Consider the following 24582-nt stretch of genomic DNA (forward strand, 5'->3'; position numbering starts at 1 on the left):
GACACTGCTTCGGGGCGTGCAGGCACGGTGCCTGTTGCCCTCTGGTGGCCTGTTCTCCAAGATGGCTGGCAGATGTGAAGCGGTTAGCAAGATAATCGTGCAGCTCGCTGCTGCTCATCCTTGCGCAGGCTGAGAATTAGATGGGGGGTGAGGGATCCTCAGCGCCTGATACAGGAGCCCGTTCAAGGCGGTGGTTCCCCTTTAACCTATCTCTTCTCTTCCCTTTGCAGAGTGAGCACTTTTCCTTCCTGGGCATTAACAATCAGTCCAACCTGACTGACATGAGATGTCGGACTACGTTCTACACTGCACTTGGGCGTCTTCTCATGGTGGATTTAGGTACTCGGGGCTTTTCCTGAGAACCAGAGCGAAACAGTGACACTGTGGTTTGGATGCTGGGCTCTGCAGTAGGCTAGGTCCTGCTATTTGGGCAGCTGTAAGCTCCTGTAGGAAAGGATGCTGGAATGGGAGAAGCCAAATGGGATAAGAAAAAGGAGGGGAAAGAAGCTCCAGAGTCGTTTTGACGCCATGTTGCTGGGTACAGGTAGTCCAGAGGTGCACACCACCAAGGCTGGGGCTAAATTTTTCCTTTGTAATATTCCAGTTGTTTTCCTGAGGTGGCAGAGTTTGTTCTAAGCCTTTTCTCTAAGTTAGATATTGGCAGCGATAGATGACCTGTCTAGAAACCTGCAGCCTCTCTGCCTCTAGCTCCATCAGCGAGCAATGTCTGAATGTGTAGCACAGGCAGTACTGCAGGGCACAGGGATGTGCAGTCTATTTCCTCCTGATTTCTCTTTTTCTTTCAGGGGAAGATGAGGATCAGTATGAGCAGTTCATGCTTCCCCTCACAGCTGCCTTTGAGACTGTGGCACAGATGTTCAGCACAAACACTTTCAATGAACAAGAGGCAAAAGTAAGTTGAGCAGGACCTTCCCTGTTATCCATGCTCTCCCTAGTCTTTCCCTTAGGGGCTTTGACATTTTCAGTTCAGACAGACAGGACAGAACAAGTAACTCCTGCAGAGTGAAAGCCATTCTGCCCTCTGAACGAGACAAGTAGAAGCTGGAGGGATAGGTGCTTTTCTTTCAGTATACGGGGAAGCAGCGGTGTGCCTTGCATTCCTTGGGGTCTAGGTGTAGTTCATGTGAGCCTCATCTGCTAGCTTTCCTTCTGCTGAGAATGAAATACCCTAGTACTGTCACTGCACTGGCTCATATTAAAGAGGGCTTCTGGCACTGGAGAGGATGAACTGCCTAACCTGGGACTGGCATCCAGCACAGAAAGGCTGTGTTGCAGTTAGAATGGGAGGAAGGGAAGTGGCTCTGGGCTGGTGGAGCCAAGAAGGGAGAGATCCATACATGTGTTATGTTTTAACATATCTTTTCTTTTGCAATACAGAGAACTTTGGTTGGTTTGGTGAGAGACTTGAGGGGAATAGCCTTTGCCTTCAATGCCAAGACCAGCTTCATGATGCTGTTTGAGTGGATGTATCCTTCTATTGCCCTAAAACTTGAGTCATCCTGTGTGTCAGAGGGGAGAACTCTGGCTGACTGTGACCAAATGCCCTATTTTCCCTGCTAAATCCTGACGGGGGTTTCTCTTCACTTTTGTAGTACTTGGTGTCCTGTCTCTAAGCCCTGAAATAGATTTGACTTGGTCTGTCTGCAACCAAGTCAACCTAGAAATCTGCGCAAAGCTGAACTGTTGGGGTTTTTCCGATTGGACCTAAAGAGATTTGACCTGTAAAGCACAAAGGCCTTTAATGGGATGCTTGCATCTCAGCAGCAACAAAAGCTTTCCTCTTGCTCACTAAAGCCAACAGCAGTTGGTATCTTTGTCCTCTTGGTGAGAGCATAACTGCCTAAAGAGCACGGTATCTAGGCTCCAGATTTCTCTTTGGCTGGTGAAGGTCAGCTGTCTGTTCCAGTGACAGATCTTTGTATCTGTCTTCCCTTTCATTCAAAACCTTTTTGTTTCTGGTTTGTCCTAGTATAAGAAGTGTGGATGCAACTCCTTCAACAGACTTTAATTTTTTTTTTTTTTTTTTCCTATGATAAAGCAGACCCCAGCAAGCAGCATCTCAGTTTAACCATGTTAAGTAAGTTGCTTTGCAAGGCTTGGGTGCAGTACACAAAATAAGCCTTTTGTAGAAGTTGTGACCTTTTTTCTTCATGCAAAGTAACAAAGTTCCTTAGCTTTCACCTTGCAGCTACCCTTCCTACATGCCAATCCTACAGCGGGCAATTGAACTCTGGTACCATGACCCAGCCTGCACTACACCTGTCCTCAAACTGATGGCTGAGTTGGTACATAATAGGTATGAACCTCCAGCATCTGAAGGCTGGCAGGGATTTGTGTCTGTCTGTCGCTTCAGTCTTTGTGTCTGTCTGCTGCTCAGCCTTTGTGTGGGTGTTGGTGCCCAGTTGCATTTTCTCTACTTCGGTCTATTTATGCTGCAAAGGCTGCCAAGGGGACAAGGGGGAAACTGGCATTCTTTCAGTAGGGAAGAAAATCTAACGGTTCAGATATCAGTCGTGTCATGACTCAGACCAAGAGACACGATCAATAAGCACTGAATTTCTTCAGCATCTGCTTCCAAGGACAGCGCTATAAGATGGAGGCAGGCAACTCAGGTTAATTTTTAAAACCTGTGTTTAAAATGAGCCTTGTTCTGTCTGGCAGCCAGATGACCACTTTTGCTTTAGAGCATCAGCTCTTTTTGCCAGCAGAGAGGTACCTCTGACACTGTTCAGATAATTCAGATGCTGTCTAATCTGGCAGTGAAAGGTTGCCAAGATGTTGCTCTGGCTTACAGCCAGCTGAACACAACCCTGTAGGAAGGGTCCATTGTTACAGCCGAGTGGAAGGGACACAAGGTTCAGACACAGTCGTTTGAGAGTTGACTTTCCGTACTGTCGGACTGTTTGCTACATCCGAGCGGCATCTTTGCAGTCGGACAATCCTTACTGGAATAAATCCATTCATTTATTTCAGAGGTGAACTGGACAACTCGCTTTGCTTCAATTGTAAGTTCTATTCACTGTAGGGGAAGACATGCCAAGCTCTGAATTCTTGGTCGTGTTATGAATAGGAACTAGTCAGGCGGCCCTACAATGCTGCTTCCAAGATGTTCGCTGTGTTTGTGTACAGTAGCCTAGTGACTATTGCCAAGACAGGATCTCCAGCCTCGATCTTGTAATATTCCTAACGTCTGCGAAATACAGGCCCTTTCTTCTGCGACAGCAGAGCTTGTCTGTCCCTAAGTGGCTGTGTCCTGTCTGGCTTTGGTAATGAACAGCAGTATTTTCTACCAGACCAGGGCATTTTGTTGAACTCTGGGGAGCAGCCCTGGGAGCAGGGTGCCCCAGTAGACAGCAGTGCATGGAGGTGCTGGAGTGTTAGCTTTGGTTTTACTCCCAGGTACGTCTGAGCTCCAGTTTATTCCCTGTCTTTCCATTAGATCCCAACGGCTGCAGTTTGATGTGTCCTCACCGAATGGCATCCTGCTCTTCCGAGAAACAAGTAAAATGATAACTACATATGGTGAGTGTCCAGCAGGTGGGATCCAGGCAGCCTTGGTCTGCCCTTGACTCCTCCGCTTGCTTGAGGAGTGAGGGCTGGGGCACTTGCCAGCTCAGGGAGAGAGCCCAGGCTGGGAAGTAGTGCCAAATCGCTTGCTGAATGCATGCTTAGATATGGAGAGATGCTTCTGCTTGAAGTGCTGAGTGGGCAGGCAAGCAGAAGGGGCAGGGTGTTTGCCATGCAAATAAGGAAGAAAATGACAGCAACGAGCAGGAGCCCAGCTGAGCCCCTTGTGAGTGTGCAAGGTGACACAGGTGAACCTGTGAAGCAAGTGGAGAGCAATCCTGTCCTTATGCTGTTCTGTTTCCACAGCAAAATTACATGCAGTTGTGTTCTCATGGTTCCTAGTAGAGCCACACATCTAACTTGTAACAGGTTCCTTAACCTTTGGCTGAGGAATAAGTCTTTGGTGCTCATGGCTGACTTCTCCGTCACTCTTTATGGCTCTACTTTTGTTTTTCCTGCACCCTGGGGGAGAAGGGGTTTGTATGTGGTTGCCGAAACACTGAGTCCGCTTCTGTGCTCATGCAGGAAATCGTATCCTAACACTTGGGGAGGTTCCAAAGGATCAAGTCTATGCCTTGAAGCTCAAGGGGATTTCCATCTGCTTCTCCATGCTGAAGGCTGCACTGAGTGGGAGCTACGTCAACTTTGGGGTCTTCCGTCTGTATGGGGATGATGCACTGGACAATGCCTTGCAAACTTTTATCAAGCTTCTGCTTTCCATCCCTCACAGTGACCTTCTGGTAAGCTGACACCTGTGATTAGCAGTGTAAACACATGGCTAGGTAAGACAGGGTTGGAAGATTATACAGTAAAGGAATACTTTAATCAGAGAGACGAGTGAACTTGTGCCACTTCCAGCTATAGGCACAGGCCAGCAGGAAATTACAGCTCCTGGAATGTGCAGTGGCAGGTCCTGCGTGAAGGCTGTAACCCCACCACCTAAGGTCCCGCTGGGCGGCCCCGCTGCTCAGCTCTCCAGTGGGGTATGCTCCAAGTCTCAGCAGAGCAATTACCAAAATTATTCCTTCTCTATCTGAAAAACACTTCCTGCGAGTGAAGGATTGTTCTTCCCTGTATCGCCTGTGGGCAGAGATCTCGGTGCATCAGCAATTACAGTGCAAACTGCTTGCCGAAGACATCCACCTACGGAGTCTTGCTCCTATCCAGACCTTGTGTACAGAAATCCATTTTGCGGCAGAGCTTTGAGACCCTATCAGCACAGTCATACTTGGCAAAATATCAAGGAGAGAGGGCAGCATATATTCCTCCCAAGGCTTACCTGTCTTACTACCATAGCAGGATCTGAAAGTTGTTGTTGCCATCTCTGTGATTGCATTCAGCACGTTCTTGATTTAATATACCAGTGGCCAAACCATTGCTCTTGAGACATGCAGCTCAAATGCAGCTCTTGAGATGGGCCCACTTTGCAGGACTCCCAGGAGAGTCCCCCCCCAATCTGGAGGCTGCTGAGGGGTCCGTGGCACTGACTGCAGTGCAGGCTGCTGAGCCCAGCACTGCGCGTGTTGATTTTTATGTGATCTGGCACTCTACACGGACACCTGGAGAGACAGTTCTATCTCTGCATCTCCAGCACTGGCATCAGTCAGCTAACACTCCCCATTTAGAAAAGAGCGAAGCAGTGGGGAAAGATGTTTTGATATAACAGTGTCGGGAACCTGCTGGACCATTGTTGCTAAAGCCTGTTTGGAAGGCTTTTGGTGGGGGAGAAGGGTGGAAAATATGTTGGCCCATAAGTTATGCTGTGAGAGAGGTTGGTTTGTTCTCTTTCCAGGAGATTCAGTAAGCAGTTTTCAGGTGGTTAATGAATGGGTTGGGTCTAGCAGAAAGCCTTAACTGATGGTTACAGGCTAACCATGAGGCCTTAAAGGTCTTTGTCTCTCCCTTTCTCTGCAGGATTATCCCAAGCTCAGCCAGTCATACTATTCCTTGCTGGAAGTTCTTACCCAGGACCACATGAACTTTATAGCCAGTCTGGAGCCTCATGTAATCATGTATATTCTCTCTTCCATTTCAGAAGGCCTCACTGCACTAGGTAACTACTTCTGCTCTTTGTTGTGCTCTTAGGGCTTTGATTTGGAAGTGGGGAAAGATTTTGATTGCTTTGTATTTCAGGGTAACAGACGAGTTAAGACCTTGTGAATGGGTGGAGGAGTTTCACCTCGGTTAAAGCTGGCGCATTAGAGATAGTGAATATGTCAGTGAGGAAGTTGCTGACCTCTTTAGGGTTGGGTGGTTCTTGATTGCAAAGTCCGTAAAAGGACCCAGATAAATGGTGGTGTTTCCCTGGGAGCCTGCCCAAGTGCACCTGAGCAAGGGAAATGCTGGCAGTGCCCCAATATCTCCCTCTTTCCTGTTGTTGCAGACACCATGGTTTGCACAGGCTGCTGCTCCTGTTTGGACCACATTGTCACCTATCTCTTCAAGCAACTGTCTCGCAGCACCAAGAAGAGGACCACACCTCTGACCCAGGAGAGCGACCGGTTCCTGCACATTATGCAGCAGCACCCAGAGATGATTCAGCAGGTAAAGACCGAAGGCGTAGGGCCTTGTTGTGGCATGGCATGGTAAACTTCCTGATAAGCCCTGAATTTTTGTAGCATGATGTAATATGGGGGCTGCATGCTCCCTGCTCTAGAGCCCCAGGCTTTTCCGGAGCAAAAAGAGTTTTTTGCTAGTATTGCATTTCTCCTACACATTCATCATATGGTAGGTCTGATTCAAAGCCATGCTTCAGGGCCGTGGTTCTCCCTGTGCAAGGAACACCATTTTAGCATTTTAGATATGAAAGAAAGTAGGCAAAAGTGAGCTTTTGTCTTTTGTTTTTTTTAAAGAGAAATACAGTTATGAGTGGTTCTGGCAGTTCGTAGAAATGAAGCCAGGAAACATACCTTCAACCAGAGAGTGTGCGCTCTGCTGCTGCTTTAAAAATAAATCAGGGTTTGTTTAAATCCCTGGAACAATTCAGTGGTACATCTGCACTCACAGCAGAGCAGGCCCCGTGGGGTCCCCATGCTTAACTGCATAGACTTCAGCATACGGGAACAATCTCTCTGCTGTGGCGCTTGTGTTGGGGACCACGTGAACGTTGGGTTCGCGGCCTGTTGGAGCACGTGCTGCCTTGGCACCGTTCACGGCTGCCTTCAGAACGGCCTCTGCAGGGTGAACTTGATATTTGAGCTTTACATGCTGGTAGCACATCTGCCATCTGTCTCCTGCCTCCACCCGCAACACCTCTGATAGACACGGAGCTTGCTGGGATTTGTCTTCTCTCTGGGTCAGGAGCATGTGCAGTGGCAGAGGATCAATAGTGAGCCGAGATATTTTCCTGGCTTAGATCAGGCTTAGCTCAGCGTATACCTACACGTACCATGTAGCTGAGGTACCTCTGTGTCATTAAATGACAGATGATTCTGCTCACAGAGGTTTTGGTGCTCCAGAGGGCCCTGCGTTGGGATCTGGATATCGATACCTTACAGCAAAACACTTTTATATGCCTCTCGCCTGGCCGTGCTGCTTTGAACAGCAGTGCTCGGTGCATTTCTGACAGTGTTATCCAACCTCACTCACTGGTACTTGTCAAAGTGTCAGCGTGACTCCCACATGAAAGGAGAGAATATTGTTCCACCCTTGCTGGTAGATGAAATGCAAAGAAAAGCAGGCTTTTTTGGGGCTAGAAGCTGTGTTTTCTGAGGATAAAAAGAGAAACTGCATCTTCCATACCAGCTAGGTTAGATACTGGCTTGAGCCTAAGGAGGCTTTGGAAGGGAACGCGGACACCCTTAGTGTGGACTAGAGGAAGCTCCCCAGGGCACCACAGCATGTGCTCTCTGCATTTAAGCACTTACTATTACCCTGTTTAAGTGAAGATGAGACAATCTTTCCCCCGGCTGCCTTGGGGCAGGATGGAGTGTGTCAGGAGTAAAAATTCTAGCGGCTTTCAGCACCTCCTCCATGTGCCTTCGGTGAAGTTCTCCACCAGTTCATGGGGGCTGCAGGTCCTCCTCTTGCCCCATGGTGCTGAGAGCTCCAACACTGGAAGCGTCAAAGGTGAATCGTTGGTCCTGAGCCCGCACGGTGCTGTGGTGAGGAGAGAGCTGGGATGGAAGGGCTGGTTTTAAACCTCCCTTTCCCTCTTCCAGATGCTGTCGACAGTGCTGAATATCATCATCTTTGAGGACTGCAGGAACCAGTGGTCAATGTCGCGGCCTCTGCTTGGCTTGATACTGCTCAATGAAAAGGTAAACATCCCATCCTCCCGTCGCAGCTGGAGGAGCTGTCTGGGCTTGAGTGATGTTGGAGCCTTCGGGCTGACGGGAGCAGCACAGTGTCAGAGCAGGTGGTTGGGAAGTCTGGACCTGGAGAGATCGTGTGTCGAGGGAAGGGTGTCCGGCCCTCCCCTGCCGCAGCCTTGGCGCTCAGGAATCCTATTAACTTTCATTCAGAAGGGCACTAGAAGTCACCTGAAAAACCGTAACGCGTTTCCTCCCTCTTCCTGAGAGCCTGTTGTGCATGCCCTGTCTCAAAGCCAAGGTGGCTATTCATCTGAAAATTAACCCATCCTTCTCTTGTCTTCCCCAGTATTTCTCTGACTTGAGGAACAGTATAGTGAACAGCCAGCCTCCGGAGAAACAGCAGGCAATGCACCTCTGCTTTGAGAACCTCATGGAAGGCATCGAACGCAACCTCCTAACCAAGAACAGGGACAGGTCAGTGTGGGCCAAAGACCCGCGCCCGTCCTGAGGCGTGCTGAGCCCGTAGCTTAATGCAGAGTCACAGCCTAGAGAGTCCGTGGCCCTCAAAACGGGAGGAATGGGCAACCTCCTGCTCTAACACGCTGCTCTGCCTTTTCCTTAGGTTTACACAAAACCTGTCGGCGTTCAGGCGAGAGGTGAACGACTCCATGAAGAACTCCACCTACGGTGTCAACAGCAACGACATGATGAGCTGACGTCTCCCAACTCCGCCTGTACAGAGCAGCATCTCTTTGGCCTGGCCCAGAGGGGTTACCGTTTCCGATGGAAAGAAAAGAGGGCGTTTCTAATCCCTGCTCTTCCCCAGGGCTGGATTGCGGCGCTCGCTTTGGGCCGTACTCCACGTCCCGAGGGAGGAGGGAACAGGAGGGGTTGTTGAGCTCACCGGGGCAGGGTGCTTCTGTTTCCGTGGGAGGGGGTGGAAGGGCATAAGCCAGGTGCAAGAATCCAGCGTCTCCCTACCCGAATGTCTGCGTGGAACGCCAGCGCTCTGCTGCAGCCTGCCTTGTATAAACATGTACATTTTTTCATAACATTTTGAACAAGGTTTATATTGACTCAGTTTAAAAAAAAAAAAAAAAAGTGTGATTGAAATTTTTACAGAGTCCTGGTGCACCGGTGCTGGCGTGAGGGTTGTGTATGCGAGTGAGGAAAGCGTGTCCTGCAGGCCTGAAGCTTTACTGGGCGAGGGGTGGGTGTGTGAAAGTGCAGAGATATATTTAGTGACAAGTGTAGAGAGAAGCAAAAAAAAAAAAAAACCAAAAAAAACCACAAAAAAAAAAAACCACCAACAAAAAAAAGGCATTGTAAAATTCCAAATGTATATTTTTTCTTATTAAGCCCCTTGAAATCACAACTTCCTGTTACCGTCTTGCCCTTGTTATTAGGAACTCTAAGCCATGCCGCGTGATCTTTCATTCGTGCTTGCTCGTGGGTGTCTCTCCTATCCCCCGGTGTAGCAGTAGGCGCTGTCCCCTCGTCAACCCGCTTCTCGCAGGGCCCTCGCCTTCCTCCCTCCGGACCGACGCTGTGCCGGGTGCCTGCCCAGCGCCAATCTCCTCATTCTGCCTTCTCCTTTGTTTTTTTGGTTGTTTTTTTTTTTTCTTTTTCCCCCCCCATCTCAGTGGAGCAGGTAGCACGCGTGGGATGCTCGGGCTGCCGGCGAGCTTGCCGCGCTCTCGGGAGCTCGCAGCAGCGAGCGTGGCCGGCCCCTGCGGCAGCACACACCTGCGCTCGGACCGAGCCGGCAGCGCGGGGCTGCTGCAGCCAACCTGCCACCTCGGAGGGTTCTTAATAACAAGGTTTGCCTAGCATGAAGTATTTAACGCCCCCTTTAAAATTATTCCATTTTTTCTAAGTCACCATAATAAATGTTTTGGATATTAAAATTGACTTACAGAGGAAAGCTGATGGGGGAGGGAACCCATTTGCCTTGTACTTTTTCCACTATTGTTGCTGCTAGTCGTGTGCATCCTCTTGCTCAGCTCTACCCACAGACACTCAGTCCTTAGGGCTTCAGTTTCTCTTCCCAGGCACCACCTACTCTTTATTTTATTTTATTCCCCCCCCCCCTTTTTTTTTTGTTTTCTTTCCTCTGGCGATTGTGTGTTGGGTCCTTTTTCGCGTGAGCAGATTGCTGGTTGACTTGTAAGGGTGTTTGCTGCATACAGTGTAAGCATTGTGACTGCAAATAAAACTTCAATGGTTTCTACTGAGCCGTGTCTGCCTGGGCATCGCCTGCGCCCCGAGCTCTCCCCTGCGCACCCCGCAGGCAGGAGCTGGCCCCTGCCTGCTGCGGGACAAGTTTTCCACACAAAGCGGGTTAAAAAATTGTATTTGATTTGCGTGGGTGGATCGTACTCTGGCATGGGGGGCCTCAAGTGGTGCAGGCAAAGGTCTAGCCAAAATCAGTGGATTCAGCGATAACTTCCTTAGCGGTTTTGGTCCGATCTAGGGAACAACCCTTTGACCACCTGCACCACAAGGAATTTTTTTATTATTTTTTTTTAAAACATTTATTTACAGTCTGGAAACGGAGTCTGAACTCAGAGGAGCAGGGAAGGCAGGTACAGCCCTGCTTCTCCCCCTGCCCAGGCAGGGACCAGCAGTGGGGCAGGGGCCTTTCTGCCCCCTCCTCGGCTCGGTGCCGGGTGAGCTCATCCCATCCTCACCCCGACGCCGCTTCTGCCGCAGCGGCCGCCGGCTCCCTGGCACTGCTGTAGACGACGCTGTTACAGCCCTCTCTGTTCCGAGCGATTTCAATGGCGAAAAACTGGATTCTGGTAGCTAAAAGAGGGGAGAGGAAAAACTTAAAAAGAGCAGATCCATGGGTTCAGCCTTCCTGTAGCCTCGTGTACCCCTTTTCTAGCTGGGACGGCGCCGGCTCCAGCCTGCGCCGCGACTTTCTGAGCCCAGCCGTGCCGTGCCGGCCCTCGCTCACCGAAGATGGTGTTCTCCTCGGTGTAGTCTTTGCGGCAGTCCAGGCGGAGCAGGGTGCCGTAGTTGAAATCCTCCACCACCCCCTCAAACCGCAGGCAGAACGGGCGCCATTTCTGGGGAGAAAAAAGCACGGGTATCCCTGGAGCCCCGGGAGAGGGGGAATGGTTGTGTGCGTCCCCCCCCCCTTGCTCCCCACCGACCTCCTTGGCAGACTCCGATTTGAGCTCTTCGGGGTCGAGCACGTCGATTTTAAGATCCTTGAAGCTTTTCCTGAACTCGCTGTAGATCTGGTCGTCGACTTTGGTGAGGTTCAGAAACTTGGGGTCCACGGAGGAGATGAGCTACAACAAAACACTAAAGAATTAACCGTGACCCCCCCCTCCCCCCAAGCCCCCCCCCCACTGCTCTAAGCCCCCCACCACCACTCTGACCCCCCCCCAGGACTTACATTGAAGTAGACCTGGGCGTGCTGGTGTGCTTTCATGGCCCAGGCCAGCTCCACGCGGGGCTGTGGAGGCAGGAGTGGGGTCAGGCAGGGCTGCACTTCTCGGGGGGGGGGGGGGGGGGGTCCTCTCTTTCCCTTTGGGGGAGGGGGGTTGTGGGGGGGGGGAAGCGAGTGGAGGCAAGGGGGGCAGTGGGGAAGGCTTGAGGGTGATGGGGTGGGGGTCTGGGGGATGCTGCGGACCTGCAAACCCCACAGCAGCCCATCCCTGCGGGACCCCCCCCCCCCCTCCGGGGGCTGACACCCCCTCGGTGCTGGGGGACCCCCCCCCCCCCCGGACCGGGACCCTTCTCCTGGGGCCGAGACACCCCCCCCTCGCCATTATAGGGACCCCCCCTGAGCTAGGACCCTCTCCCTTGGCTGGGACACCCCCCCCCCGGGACAGGGACACCCCCCCTGGGGCTGGGACACCCCCCCGGGAAAGGGCCTCCCCCCCCCCCCCCCCGCAGTTACTCACATCGTTCCCGAAGGCCTCGGCCGGCAGCGACAAGGCGTGAGCGGCCGCGGCGGCCTCGCCGGGTCCCTGCGTGGGGAGAAGCTGCTGAGGGACCGGGGAGGCGGGGGGGGGAGCCCCGCCGTGTCCCCCCCCCTCGGCCCCGCCGGCCCCACCAGCCCCGCCATCGCCATCGTGGCCCCGCGCTGCCGGAAGCGGCGCCGCGGCCCCGCCCACGCGCGCGTGCGCCCGTGGGGACACGGGGGGGGGACACGCAGGGACACGGCGCGGGGGGGGGGGGGGGCAGAGGGCAGGGCAAGGGCACCCGTGGCACCCCAAGGTGGCCCGTGGCAGAGGTTGCAGGGCGAGGTGGCACACAGAAGGGCAAGGTGGCCAGTGGCACGGCAAGGTGGCAAACAGAAGGGCAAAGTGGCCAGTGACACTACGAGGTGGCACACAGAAGGGCAAGGTGGCCAGTGGCACTACAGGGTGGCAAACAGAAGGGCAAGGTGGCCAGTGGCACGGCAAGGTGGCAAACAGAAGGGCAAAGTGGCCAGTGACACTACGAGGTGGCACACAGAAGGGCAAAGTGGCCAGTGGCACTACAGGGTGGCAAACAGAAGGGCAAGGTGGCCAGTGGCACGGCAAGGTGGCAAACAGAAGGGCAAAGTGGCCAGTGACACTACGAGGTGGCACACAGAAGGGCAAAGTGGCCAGTGGCACTACAGGGTGGCAAACAGAAGGGCAAGGTGGCCAGTGGCACGGCAAGGTGGCAAACAGAAGGGCAAAGTGGCCAGTGACACTACGAGGTGGCACACAGAAGGGCAAAGTGGCCAGTGGCACTACAGGGTGGCAAACAGAAGGGCAAGGTGGCTAGTGGCACTACAGGGTGGCACACAGCAGGGCAAGGTGAATCGTGATGCTACAGAGTGGCACGCAGAAAGGCAAGGTGACCCATGGCACGCCAAGGTGGCCCGTGGCAGAGGTTGCGGGGCAAGGTGGCACAGAGAAGGGCAAGGTGACCAGTGACACTACAGGGTGGCACACAGAAAGGCAAGGTGACCAGCGGCACGCCAAGGTGGCCCATGGCAGAGGTTGCAGGGCAAGGTGGCCCACAGAAGGGCAACGTGGCCCACGACACTACGAGGTGGCACACAGAAAGGCAAGGTGACCCGTGTCAACCCAAGGTGGCCCGTGGCAGAGGTTGCAGGGAAAGGTGGCACACAGAGGGCCAAAGTGACCCGTGTCAATCCAAGGTGGCCCACGGCAGGGCAAGGTGACCAGTGGCACGCCAAGGTGGCATGCGGCAGAGGTTGCGGGGCAAGGTGGCCCACAGAAGGGCAAGGTGGCCCGTGGCACACCAAGGTGGCCCACGGCAGGGCACAGTGGCCCGTGACACTACCAGGTGGCCCACGGCAGGGCACGGTGCCCCGTGGCACACCGAACGGCACGCGGCAGGACCCCAGCGCTGCACCCGCTGGGTCCCCACTCGTGGCACCGCAGAGCTGCCGGGTGCCCGGCGGGGCAGGCAGCGGTGCCGGGGGCTGGCACTGCAGACCCCCGAGGTGGGGGCTGTGCCCCCCAACAGCCTCTTCCCGGAGAGCTGGGGCAGTGGGGGGACACCAGCCCCACCACCACTACCCCCCCGCTGCGAACTGGGACTCTCTGGGGTCGCTTCACAGGCTGACGCTTCTGCCCCTGCAGCTTTTGGGGTGGTGGGTCCCCCCGCCCAGTGCTGCAGCAGCAGGGTGCTATGGGCTGGGGGGGGGGGGGGCTCAGCAGGGACACCCACCTCCCGGGGTGGGATCGAGGGGCTCTTCTGCTCGTCAGCCGTGATGCAGGACAGAGCTCAGGGCTCACACACACCTGGGGGGCCTAATTGCCCCTCAGGTGCTGTTGCTATTTAAGATGGAAAGGGCCAGGGGTGCTGATTAATTGATTGATTGGGTGGGGGGGGTCCTCTGCCTCTATAAGCTGGTGGGGGGGGGGGGGGCTTGCTGGTGTGTTTGGAGGCTGCTCTTGGTAATTAAATTGAGTGTCTGGGGGTGAGTTTTCTAGTGCAGCGTTAGTAGCTGGTTGTGTCGCTTCTGGGGACGAGGTGTTGGGGGAGCACGAGGGGTGACATGCTCTGGCTGTAGCTGGGGTAGGGCTGGGGGGGTCCTGCGGTCTTGGGGGGGGGGAATTCCTGCAGAGCAGTGCTGTGTGCTTCCCCCAGGCTGAGGGATCCTGGAGCCATATCCCTTATGGAGAGCATCGACAGCAAATCTGAGAAGCCTGTGTCCATGATCTGGGGTAAGCACTGGGGCAGCCCAGCAGTGTCCCAGTGGGGCTGGGGGCTGCACTGGGCTGCTCCCCCTTCCCTGTGCCCCCCCTCCAACCTTGAGCAGCCCCACTCTGACACCAGTCTGCCCGCAGGGTGTGAGCTGAGCAGCGAGCGGGACTCCTACACCTTCCAGGTACCGGAGGAATGGCAGTGTGAGCAGCAGCTGGCCCTGAGGACGGTAGGTGGTCCCTGTGTCCCCCCCCCCCCCCCCCCCAAACCCCCAGAGGTCCCAGGCAAGGGATGCCTGGATGCTATGGGGGTCACGGGGGGAATGTTCTTCTCGTTCCCCAAAGATCTGCCTGGGAGAGATGGCACGGGATGAGTTCCACGTGGTGGAGATCGTGCTGGCTGAGGGGGGTGCCCGCTCCCCGGTACCCTTGGCCACGCTGAAGCCTTCTGTGCTGCCCATGGTGAGTGCCCAGGGGTGGGGGCTGCCCCGGGGAGGGGGGCTGCTACAGGTGGGTGCTACCACCCTCCTCTTTTCCAGGCCACCCTGATGGGAGTGGAGCTGACACCTCCAGTCACCTTCCACCTGAGAGCCGGCTCCGGCCCCGTCTACATCAGCGGGCAGCATGTCTCCAGTAAGTATTGGGGTACCACCGCCCCGTGCCCCCTTCTTGGGAGCGGGGGCTCAGCCAGCTGCTCCCACAGTGATGTCCAACCTGTCCTGGGATGAGGAGGAGGAAGAGGAAGAGGAGGATGCTGAGGAAGAGGAACCAGCAGAGGAGTCCCCCAAGAAGCCCCCCAAGGGCCAAGTTGACAAGAAGGGCAATGCTGCCAAGGTAAGCACCCCCTTGGCTGGGGACACGGTGCGCAGAGGGGTCCCTGTGCCATGGGTGGGGGTGCAGCCTCCTCTGCTGGGAGCTTCCCATGCCCTGATCCCCAGGGATGGGCTGCTCTGCGCTCCCACCGAACCCCAGCCCCAAACCCCTCTCTGTGAAGGGGGTGAGCCGTAATCTTCATCCCTCGGGGAGGGAGGAAGAGTCACAGGCTCTGTAGCGTAGTCCCCATCCTGCCTGCCGTCTACATCTTCCTCTCTCTCCCCTAGAAGAGGAGGCTGGAGAAGGAGGATGAGCTGTGAGTATGATGGAGGGAAATGTATCCACCAGCCCCACTGTGGAGCAGGGGATCCCCCACGCTGCTGGGACCCCGCACCCCTAATCCCAGCCCTCCCCTTTTTCTCCCAAGCAGGAACAACGTCTCCCCCGAGGATCCCCTTCCCAGCAAGGTAGGAGCCGGCCAGGGTGTCCCTCTGCATCTCCCACTTACCCCATCCCAGCTAGGCATGTGGGTTAACACTCATTGACCAGGACTTAGGAGCTTCTGGGGAGAGCAAGGGGCTGATGTGTGATGCTATCAGCTGCTGAACTCAAAAAATGGGGGGAAAACACAGGGCCAGGCTGTCCTGACCGGCTGTGCCCAGGGCTGGGGGCTCCCCAAGCCCGGAGCTCCCCTGGTTGAGTACCACGGTCCCATCCCTGCAGGGACAAGGAGCTGACCGGGGCAGGGAGGCAGCAGCGAAGAAGTAGCAGGAGCTGTGGCAGAACCCAGCCAGGTACGGGGCAGTGGGATGGGGTGGCTGGGTGTGAGGGAGGGACCCACGTGTGCCCCCCCATCTCATGGCTGAGTGGGGCTGGGACAGTCCCAGACCCAAAGCAGGGTCAGCTGGGGATGCCTGTGTTGTAAGACCCTTTTTCCTTTCCTTCCAGGTGTAGAAGAGCCTGGAAAGCTGCTGGTTTGGTGTTGTCCTTCCCCAATAAAGGGTGTTTTGCACTCCTGGCTCTCTGCGCTGGGGATGGAGGGGTTGGGGGGGGGGGGCTGTGGGAGCATCCTCCATCCTGACCAGGGGCTATTCCTGCCTCCCCCCAGGGCTGTGAGGAGCCCCGTGCCCACTGCCCTGGCTCTGGCGTGTTGCCTGCCTTGACAGCATCCTTCCCTTTGGGCTGGGGGGGCCGGCAGCAGCCCCCCTACCCCCTGTCCTGCGCAGGGTAACAAGTGTTGCTTGTGAATAGGAGACAAAGGGGGATTACCGAGCAGCAGGGAGATGATTATAACCCATTGACCTGGCCTTGGTCTGGAGGCAGCAGGTATTTGTGGAGGGTCCGGTGCCCCTCGGGAGCGTGCGGGGGACTGCTGTGTCTCAGATTGGCTCCGAGAGGGGAGCTGAGCCCACCACAAAGGCAGGCTTTAGTCTGCTCCAGGTGTGGGGCAGGAGGGCTGAGCCTCTGGGGATTGTGGCGGGGGGGATGCCAAGGCTGGGGGGGGACTCTGGGGCCAGGTCAGTCCCCAGCTGTGGGGAGCAGGGTGCCCCATTTGGGCTGCCAGGGGGAGGCTGGGGGAGCTGCCGTGCTGGGGACTTGGAGGGGGGGGGGGATGGATGGACAGGGGCTACCCTTGCAGGGCACGGTCCCCAGACGCTCTCGCCTGCAAGGGCCACACGCAGAAGGTTTTGACAGGCAGCCCTGTCCCTTCAGCCTTTCCTCGCCCTGCAGGGGCTGCTTGCACAAGCCAGCCCCCCCACCGGTGCGTTGACAGCTCCCCGGGACCCTCTGCCCCAAACCGGGGAGGGGGGAGATGGGATGGGACACACCAGGAGTGATGATGGCTCTACAGCCATCAATCATTCCCTGTGGCCCCTGAGGGATGCTGAGTCCTGGGGATAGGGGGGGGGGGGGGGGCTTGTCCCCATGGGCACTGGGGTGGAAGGGGACCCCCTGAGCCGGGGGATGCCACACTTGTGGTTACTGGGGGCTGCAAACTGTGTTTCAGGCTGAATTCCTGGCCCAGGAGGTGAGAAGGCATCAGGGGAGGTCTAATTTGGGTCATTAGCACTGAATCAGGCCCCCCACCCTCCTGCAGATGGGGGTGTGTGGGTACCCTGCTGATCTCCATCATGCCTTTCCCGAGGGGCCTGATACCCCCCCCCCCCTTGCACTGATGGGGAAACTGAGGCATAAGCATGGAGGCAAGCTGTTTCTATACTAAACCCCTGATCCCATCTGCTGGGATGTTTTACCCCCCCCCGAGGCATTACCCCAGCTCCCTGCAGGGGTATTTATAAGGCACTTAGCACCTCCCCGGCCGAGCAAATGGAGCGTGGAGGGGTGCACAGCCTCCATCTCCTGATGGGGAGGTGATACCCGGTGGGGCTGGGAGCGGGCAGGAGAAAGAGGGGAGCTGTTGGTGGGTGCGTGGGGGAGCTGTGACTGGGTCCCCAGAGCCCCCCCAGCATTAAACCAGCTGGTTAAAAACTGCTACGGTGCTTTTCTGTGCACGATGCGAGGACCAGGGCCGTGCCTGGCACCTTGGTGAAAGGAGGGTGACAAAAAGCATCCTCTGTGCCACCGCATCCCTCCCTGAGGCCTGACACAGCTCTCCCCACAGCGGGGGCTTTTCCCATCCGTGGTCCCATCGCCATGCCCCACAGCATCACCCCCCCTGCCCCGGCATCTTCCCTTCCATGGGGCGAGGTGGGGGGCTTTGCCACCCCCTGCGATGGGGACACCCCAAGCGGCTGAGCCTCCCCCCCCTGCCTCCACGCCTCCCCCATCCCCTCCTCCTGCCCTGGCCCCTGCTAGGTCCGATCCTCCTTCTCTCCGCAGTGCCGACTGCCTCCCGGGAGAGGTCCAGCCCCTCTTGACACGGGCTCTCCCCACCTTTAAAGGCTGCTGCTTCGTGCATCTCCCACCATCGCCAGGTCAGGACTGGGAGGGTGCCGGCGGCTCGATGGAACGGGGGGCTGCGGGTGCTGCCCTTGACGGTGGGCGACCCTGCCTCGCCCGCAGCCACCTTTCCCGCTAGCTGCTGCCGGAGGGAGATGCAAACCGGGGACTAACCCAAGGACGGGAGGCTGATGGGGTGGGGACGCGGGGGACAGGATGGATCTGGATGCCCCCAAAGCTTAGGACGCGCAGCCCCCAGGGCTGGAGGAGGAGGAGGAGAGGACCCGACCCCAGCCGCCTTCCCCATGCTCCGTCGCCGCCGCTGCTCCGGAGACGTTGGCATCGCACGTGGGCTCGCCGGTGCGGTGACAGCCTGGGTTTCGCCCGGTTTTTCCCTCGCCCGCCCCGAGCGTGGGGATCACCCGAGGAAGGAGGGGACGGGCTGCTCCTCGGCTTTCCCTGCCCCGGCGGGGATGTGCCGGCGGTGAGGGAGGGCAGGTTTGCAGAGAGCCCGTGGCCGTGCCTTCGTTTCATGCCGGTGCGTGGGGGCCTTCGACGAGCGCCATGCAACCCATCAGCCTGCAGAACCTCTCCATGTAAGCCCCGTGCGCCGCTTGTTGCAATTCTTTGCAACCCGGGTTTATCAGTAGTTTATTCTTAGTGCCGTTAGACACGGCTTATTCCTTGTGGGGTGTGGGGGGGGAGAGAGAAAACAACTAACCCCGAACAAAACACCCTGTTTCTCCCCCTTTCTCTTTTGTCTCCCGCTGCAGATGTTTCCAGCTCCTCATGTTCTCCTGTCAGACCCAGGTACGTGGATTTGTTTTACTAACCCCGCGGCACGTCTGGCTGTGCCGCAGCGCGGGGCTGGGCGAAGGCGCCCGCTCTGCCATCCGCCGAGCTAACCGTTGGCTTTGGGGGTGTCCTTTGCTCTGGCGAGGGGCTTTCCCGGGGACCGAGGGGGCCGGTGCCTTCCCACCCCAAGCGGTACCCAGCTCCGGGCAGGGGAAGGATGCCGCGAAGGTGCCCGCGGGGTTGTGTCCCCGCCGGAGCCGGCTGTGCCCATCAGCACCGGCTTCGGGGCTGCAATGGGCTGGTACTGGGGTATCTGCGATGGGGAGGCACGTCCTCCCCGGACTCCTCCAGTTTCCCCATCTGCCTGGGGCTGCTGGGCCCGGGCAAGGTCAGCGGGGAAGCAGACGACACATTTCTTGAAGCCTCGTTTGGGGAGAGACGTGCCAAGTCCGTCAGCCTTGAGCTCTCGGGGCCGGACTCTGGCCTCGCTCACGCCGAGGCCGGCTGCCGAGGGGGTTAACGGGGCAGAGCAGGTTCTGGTCGCCCCAGCAGCGGGGTGGTGTGAGGTTCGACACCCCCCTCCCCTCTCCCCCCAACCCTCTCAGGCTGCACCATCCCTTTTTGTGCGCTTTAGAAAGGCAGCAACTATTAAAATGCACTGTTCCATATCAGCACCCTCTGCTCCAGAGCCCGAACAAAACCCCCGTAGCTGCCGGCCCCAGCAGCCTTAATACGTGCTCGGGACCTTTTTTCTTTTTTTTTTTTTTTTTTTTTTTTTTTTCCCCAAGGTAAATGCTTTTATTTCTTTGAAAATGAGAGGGGAAGGGAACTGCCTTTGATGGAGAGGGGCCACTCCCCCCCCCAGCCCACCTCCTCGGCCAGCCCCAAAGGCTTTAAAGTGGATCCTGGCAGGAAATGAGTCCCCAGTCGCACACAAAGGTGGTGGGGAGCCGGGGGGGGTACAGGGGGGGCAGGCAGTGCCCCCCACCATCCTGCTGCTCCCCCCCACCCCGCAAGAAGAACGGCCAGGGCCTGGTCCCCTCGTGCCGGGCTTCACGCCCGGCGAGGCGATGCTGCAGCACCCCGAAGGATGCGGGACGGCGGGTCCCGTGCAGCGGGGTGATGCTGCGCACCCCAAACTGGGCAGCCAGCTCCCCAAATGCTCCCCAGGTGTTCCCAGGGGATGAGCTCCCCGGGGGAGCAGCAGGAGATGCGTCCGTCCCCCCCCCGGGAGCTCATCCCCTGCCCGCAGCCCTTTCGGAGCTGGTTTTTGGGTCAGTATCCCTCAGCCCCTGAGCCCCAGCTTCCCGCTGGCACCAGGATTAAACCGGGTCTTAAGATGCGTGTTGAGAGGTGCTGGTTGGAGCCTGGTGTGGGGACGGGCGCTGACCACCAGCACTAATTCTCCCCCTCCCCAGCTCACCTGCAGTAATTAGCTGCTGTTTACCATACAATAACCTTCATGTGTTTGTGCTGCATAAGCCGTGGAGCTGTTTCGGGTCCGCGAGGTGTTTTATTCCTCCGGCCCCAGCGCCGGTGCATGCTCAGGGTGGACTGGGAAGGGACGGCTCTGCGCCTGGGACACCCAGCCCGGCTTTAGGTGGGTCTCGCCCACCACGAGGGACCCAGTGGGTCAGCCCTCGCATCCCAGCCTGTCCTCAGCACCTACCTGGAGGCAGAGGGTGCTGCCCGAGCAGGAGATGCTGCCGAGCATCCATCTGGCCGGGAGCAGCAGCTCGACCGCGCTCCCGAGGGACCAGTCGGCTGTGCCCGGAGGAGAGCATCCTTCCCTGCGAGACCCTGCATCCTCCTCACGCGCGGGATGCAAAGCAACATCTCTGCCTCTCCCTGCCTGCCATGCCAATCGCTCTCGGGTCCAAAGCATCTACTCGGTGCCTTCGTCCCTGCTCAAAAGGGACCAGCTTGGCTGGCGATGGCTGGGAGCTCTCCCTCGCCCGCAGACGGGGGGTAGCGGGTGGATCTCCGTGTCCCCCGGGGCCAACCCCAGCCCTCACACCCCGCCGGGCTCCCCGCTCCATCCCCTTGCCGTCGGCTGTCCAAAACAAATTGATTTTATTTTTCCCTTTGTAAACAAAGGGGGAGAATCAACCGTCTCCTAATTTTAACCAGTACGTGAGGGACCAGGGTGCCATGACCGACCAGCTGAGCCGACGGCAGATCAGGGAGTACCAGCTCTACAGCCGGACCAGCGGCAAGCACGTCCAGGTGAACGGCAAAAGAATCACCGCCACCGCCGAGGACGGCAACAAGTTCGGTAAGGGGCCGGTGGCTCCGTGGAGGGGTTTAGCTGCAGCCTGGGATGGACGTGCTCGTGCAAGGGCTGGAAAAGGTCAGGGAAATGTCTCTTCCCAGAGGAATTTTTGCAGGGGGAATAGGGGGTGTGGGGAGGTTTTAATTGACCCAGCTGGCTGGTTTTATACCCCAAAATTCCCCAAGTAACTCCTGTGAGAGCATGGCTCCCGACCAGCCAGCCTTGACCTCAAAACTTCCAAAATCATGCATTTCTCTGGTACCATGCAGCATTTATAAGCCCTATATTTAGGGCTTTTGCTTTCTAATCTCTTCTTGGCGTGAGACAACTTTTCCTGGAGGCAATCGCCTGATCTCAGCATCAGCCTCTTAAATATCCATACGTGGTGGGCAGCACGGACAGCCCACCCGGGGCAGAGCCCACCCGAACACATCACCTTTCCCCACAAGGTTTGCTGGGGAGCTCCAGCCCTGACGCCCCGCTGACGGGCATCGCAGCCCCGCAAAGGCCAGGCTGGTATCCCCAGTATCTAAAAGCTTCGGGAAAGGCTTTTCAAAGCTGGGTGACCGGCGAGGCTGATTCACCACCTTTCCAGGTCTCCCTGCCTGCTCAGGCACAGGCTGTCAGGAGCACAGGACCCGCCGGGGTCATTGGTTTCAGTGTCGGCTCCCAACCTTTGCAGCCACCGCTGTGTTGTAGAGAAACAATGAGGACGAGGATAATTAACCCGCCGGGTGCTGGACTCGGTCTAGCCCTGGAGAACCCATTGAATCGCCGACAATGCGGATGTGCCGGGGCAGGGGGGGGGAAGGAAGGGGCCGTTGCTCTCCCCGGCGCCTTCATCAAACACCCGGTTTGACTCTGCTGGGTTTTAACAAAGGCCCTTTAGCATCATGGCTGGGGAGCATCCTCCGGCAAGGGCTGCTCTGCCCCGGCTGCGGGGGCTCGCCGTCCTCCCAGCCCCACCGGTGATGGGCAGAAAGGGCAGGGAGGGATGCTGGGGGGTGAGACGGAGGCAGGGAGAAGGGGACGGGGGTGGTTTGGGTGCCAGTAGCTCATGGGGGGGGTGCCACAGCCCCCGTGGGACACTTCCCCCTTGCTCCCTTCCTCGCAGCCAAGCTCATCGTGGAGACGGACACCTTCGGGAGCCGCGTCCGCATCAAGGGGGCTGAGAGCGAGAAGTACATCTGCATGAGCAAGCGGGGCAAACTCATCGGGAAAGTGAGTCCAGGCCCCCCCACGCTCGCCCTTCATGTGTGCCTGGTCCCCAGAGCTCAGCCCGGGCACCTCGACGAGCAGCTGGAGCTGGGATGCTCGGCCAGGCTGGTCCCCGTGTCCCCAGTTATAGGGGCTGTGTTGGTGCAATGGGGGGCTCTCCCCGGCCCCCCCCCCCCCAAAGCTACCAGTCCCCCTTCTCCTCCATCAGCACCGTGCTGCTCAGCCTGGCTCCTGCGAGGAGAAGCCCTTGGGGAGCTGGTCCTGGTGCATCGGCGCTGGTGCCATGGCGAACGTGGCAGGGATGGGTTGGGGGGTGGCAGGGATGGGTTGGGGGGCAGCAGCACCTCTTGGGTCCCATCCGCAAGCCCCCAGCCCCATCCCTGCGGGTCCTAAGCGTCCCTCTCCTCCTCCCGCAGCCCAACGGCAAGAGCAAGGACTGCATCTTCACAGAGATCGTGCTGGAGAACAACTACACGGCTTTCCAAAACGCCCGCTACGAGGGCTGGTACATGGCCTTTACCCGCAAAGGTCGGCCCCGCAAAGCCTCCCGCAGCCGCCAGAACCAGCGAGAAGCCCACTTCATCAAGCGCCTGTACCGCGGGCAGCTGCCCTTCCCCAACAACGCCGAGCGGCAGAAGCAGTTCGAGTTCGTCGGCTCGTCCTCCCCCACCCGCCGGACCCGTCGCACCCGTGCCCCTCGCCCACGCACGTAACGCCCGGCGGCCCCTGGACTGGCCCCCCGCCGGGCCCTGCCCTCCTCATCCTCACGGCCTTCGGCCTCGCCAGACTCTGCCCCTTCTCCTGGCACCCTCCAGCACTGTTTCTTCCCCATTTCTTTTTTGAAAGATGCTCTATTTTTATACTTCTCTTGGGCACCACGAATAGGTTGGGGAGCGCACGCTTTGGGCACGGTCACTGGTGTTTATAGCCCCACGCTGGGGTCCCTTCATCCCTGGAGCATCCCGTGGTACCCACATTCACCACCCAGTGCCTTTGCCCGCTCCCCTTGGCAGCCTCTCGGAGACTTGTCCCCATGCCACAGAGGGCTAGGACCCCTGGACACATTCCTGTCCCCAACAGACCAGGCTCTCGGTGCCAGGGATGGATGGGACCGGCCACGAGACTGTGGGATATCCCCTCCGGAGCGGGATGGAGAGCCTGTCCCCAGCCCCAGGGTCAGCGGGATGCTGTGCCCGTCCCTGTGAGGGATGGCAGGGCACCACGGGCGGCCAGGTGATGGGGAGTGCGGGGGTACCGGTCTGTCCGTCGGTCTGTCTGTGCAGCTCTGGAGGGGAGGCGGGGGGTGCCCGGGCATGCAGACCCCAGGGCCAGCACTTGTATCCCCGCAGCCATGGGGTCTCTGCGTTATTTATTGGAGAGGAAGGTCTGTGCCCTCTCCCGGTGGCACCACGGTGCTGGCAGTGTGGGGACACGTGTGGGTGCCCATGAGGCTCTGCTGGCCAAAGAGAAACCACCTTTAGGTTATTTTTATTTTTCGATTGGTTATGTGCATGTTTTTACGAGTTCTGCTGTTTCCTTTACCAGTCAGTTTTAGGCCTAAACGGTTAGACTTTGGAGTTTATTTGTGTAAAGGAGGAAACCCCGAGGCAAATAAAAGCGAGTGTCTAGACTGATGGGGCCTGGGGGAGTTTTCGTTCCCATGCCGAGGCTTTGCCACAGGCTTCGTGCCTGTTGGAACGGGGGGGGGGGCACCCAGCTCCTCCTTGGCACAGGGTGTCCTCACCCACCTAGGGTGCAAGCACCCGATGCTCGGGGAGAGATGCTGCGTGGCAGGAGGATGAAGGTGACCATTGTAGGCGAGTCCCTGTGTCCCCATCCCTGTCTGTGCCCCCCTGGTCTGTGTCCTGGGGGTGTCTGCAGCATCCTGGTGAACAGGGCATCACCCTCGGGGTGGCACCCGGCGTGGTACCCACTGCTCCCCCAGCCCAGGGCCACCGGCTTGCCCACCCCGTGGTGGCCATCGGTGGGGCTGTCCCCCCAGGCCCCGAGCTCGGTGCCCCCAGCCCGTGCCGTCCCACCCTCCCCATAATTGCTTTCCCCTCTGACAATGCCCTGGGAGGTGGCAGCTGGACTGTGGGGAGGATGTAATCCCTTAACCGGGGCTCACCCAGCCCCTACAAAGCCCCGCTAGCATAATGCAGGGGGGGGGGGGAGAAAATTATAACAGTTTGAGTTAAATGAAGCTTTAAAGCAGAAGAGAAATGCAACACCCAGCAATTACGGCCGAACAATGCGCCCGGCGCTGCCTGCCCAGGTGTGGCAGGCGGGAATTAGCCGAGCGGCCGGGGTAATTTTTTTTTTCCCCCTCCCGTTTCCTTCGGCCCCACAACCCTGGCTTCTTGTTTCCGCAGGAATTCGAGACATTCTTGAAAGGAGAGGGCTTTGAGAAAGGGGCCGACTGGGTCCAGACCCTCCCTGCCCCCGCCGCCCCCTCCCCAATTTAGCCAAAGCTTCAAAGGTAGAGGAGTTCCCTTTGTGTAATCTCCACTTTAATTTTTCCCCGTCCCTTTCCCCCCCTCCACCGCCTTCTCTTCTCCTTCCCAAGCCCTTCCTCTCT

At 57.5% G+C, this 24582-nt stretch overlaps 3 protein-coding genes across 5 annotated transcripts in view; 2 read left to right on the forward strand and 1 right to left on the reverse strand.

Annotated features, from left to right (window-relative positions):
• XPO7 (exportin 7) overlaps window positions 1-10075 on the forward strand; it is a 50019-nt gene extending 39944 nt beyond the window's left edge. For both annotated transcript variants that reach the window (XM_052805341.1, XM_052805342.1), the window contains exons 18-28: window positions 231-339; window positions 807-913; window positions 1399-1487; window positions 2210-2317; window positions 3461-3543; window positions 4114-4328; window positions 5503-5641; window positions 5972-6132; window positions 7749-7847; window positions 8188-8315; window positions 8464-10075. In XM_052805341.1, the coding sequence (XP_052661301.1) occupies window positions 231-339; window positions 807-913; window positions 1399-1487; window positions 2210-2317; window positions 3461-3543; window positions 4114-4328; window positions 5503-5641; window positions 5972-6132; window positions 7749-7847; window positions 8188-8315; window positions 8464-8557 (1332 nt within the window). In that variant the 3' untranslated portion in view covers window positions 8558-10075. The remainder of the gene's footprint in view (window positions 1-230; window positions 340-806; window positions 914-1398; window positions 1488-2209; window positions 2318-3460; window positions 3544-4113; window positions 4329-5502; window positions 5642-5971; window positions 6133-7748; window positions 7848-8187; window positions 8316-8463) is intronic.
• PBDC1 (polysaccharide biosynthesis domain containing 1) lies at window positions 9906-11963 on the reverse strand. Its single transcript, XM_052805345.1, has 6 exons — window positions 11911-11963; window positions 11759-11824; window positions 11248-11307; window positions 11000-11140; window positions 10801-10912; window positions 9906-10646 (listed from the first exon to the last, which is right to left on the reverse strand). Exons 1-6 carry the CDS (start codon window positions 11926-11928, stop codon window positions 10528-10530), a joined length of 516 nt encoding a protein of 171 aa, XP_052661305.1. The 5' UTR covers window positions 11929-11963; the 3' UTR covers window positions 9906-10527.
• FGF17 (fibroblast growth factor 17) lies at window positions 10687-22717 on the forward strand. 2 transcript variants are annotated; one of them, XM_052805343.1, is made up of 6 exons: window positions 10687-10703; window positions 18298-18315; window positions 18493-18529; window positions 20612-20789; window positions 21901-22007; window positions 22421-22717. In XM_052805343.1, the coding sequence occupies exons 1-6, from the start codon at window positions 10687-10689 to the stop codon at window positions 22715-22717; spliced, it is 654 nt and encodes a 217-aa protein (XP_052661303.1). The 2 variants fall into 2 exon arrangements, with proteins under 2 accessions (XP_052661303.1, XP_052661304.1); XM_052805344.1 differs by having other exon boundaries at window positions 20645-20789.
• Window positions 22718-24582: the final 1865 nt, after the last annotated feature.

This window comes from Harpia harpyja, chromosome 13, assembly GCF_026419915.1.
Source record: "Harpia harpyja isolate bHarHar1 chromosome 13, bHarHar1 primary haplotype, whole genome shotgun sequence".
NCBI classification, from domain to species: Eukaryota; Metazoa; Chordata; class Aves; order Accipitriformes; family Accipitridae; genus Harpia; species Harpia harpyja.

What these genes read in the sequence shown, in the direction of transcription:
- FGF17 (XM_052805343.1), top strand. An exon ending in CGAGGACGGCAACAAGTTCG is followed by an intron (nt 20,790 to 21,900) that starts GTAAGGGGCCGG and finishes CCTTCCTCGCAG; the next exon opens with CCAAGCTCATCGTGGAGACG. An exon ending in GGGGCAAACTCATCGGGAAA is followed by an intron (nt 22,008 to 22,420) that starts GTGAGTCCAGGC and finishes CTCCTCCCGCAG; the next exon opens with CCCAACGGCAAGAGCAAGGA.
- PBDC1 (XM_052805345.1), bottom strand. An exon ending in AATCGGAGTCTGCCAAGGAG is followed by an intron (nt 10,913 to 10,999) that starts GTCGGTGGGGAG and finishes TTTTCTCCCCAG; the next exon opens with AAATGGCGCCCGTTCTGCCT. An exon ending in CGAGGAGAACACCATCTTCG is followed by an intron (nt 10,647 to 10,800) that starts GTGAGCGAGGGC and finishes CCCCTCTTTTAG; the next exon opens with CTACCAGAATCCAGTTTTTC.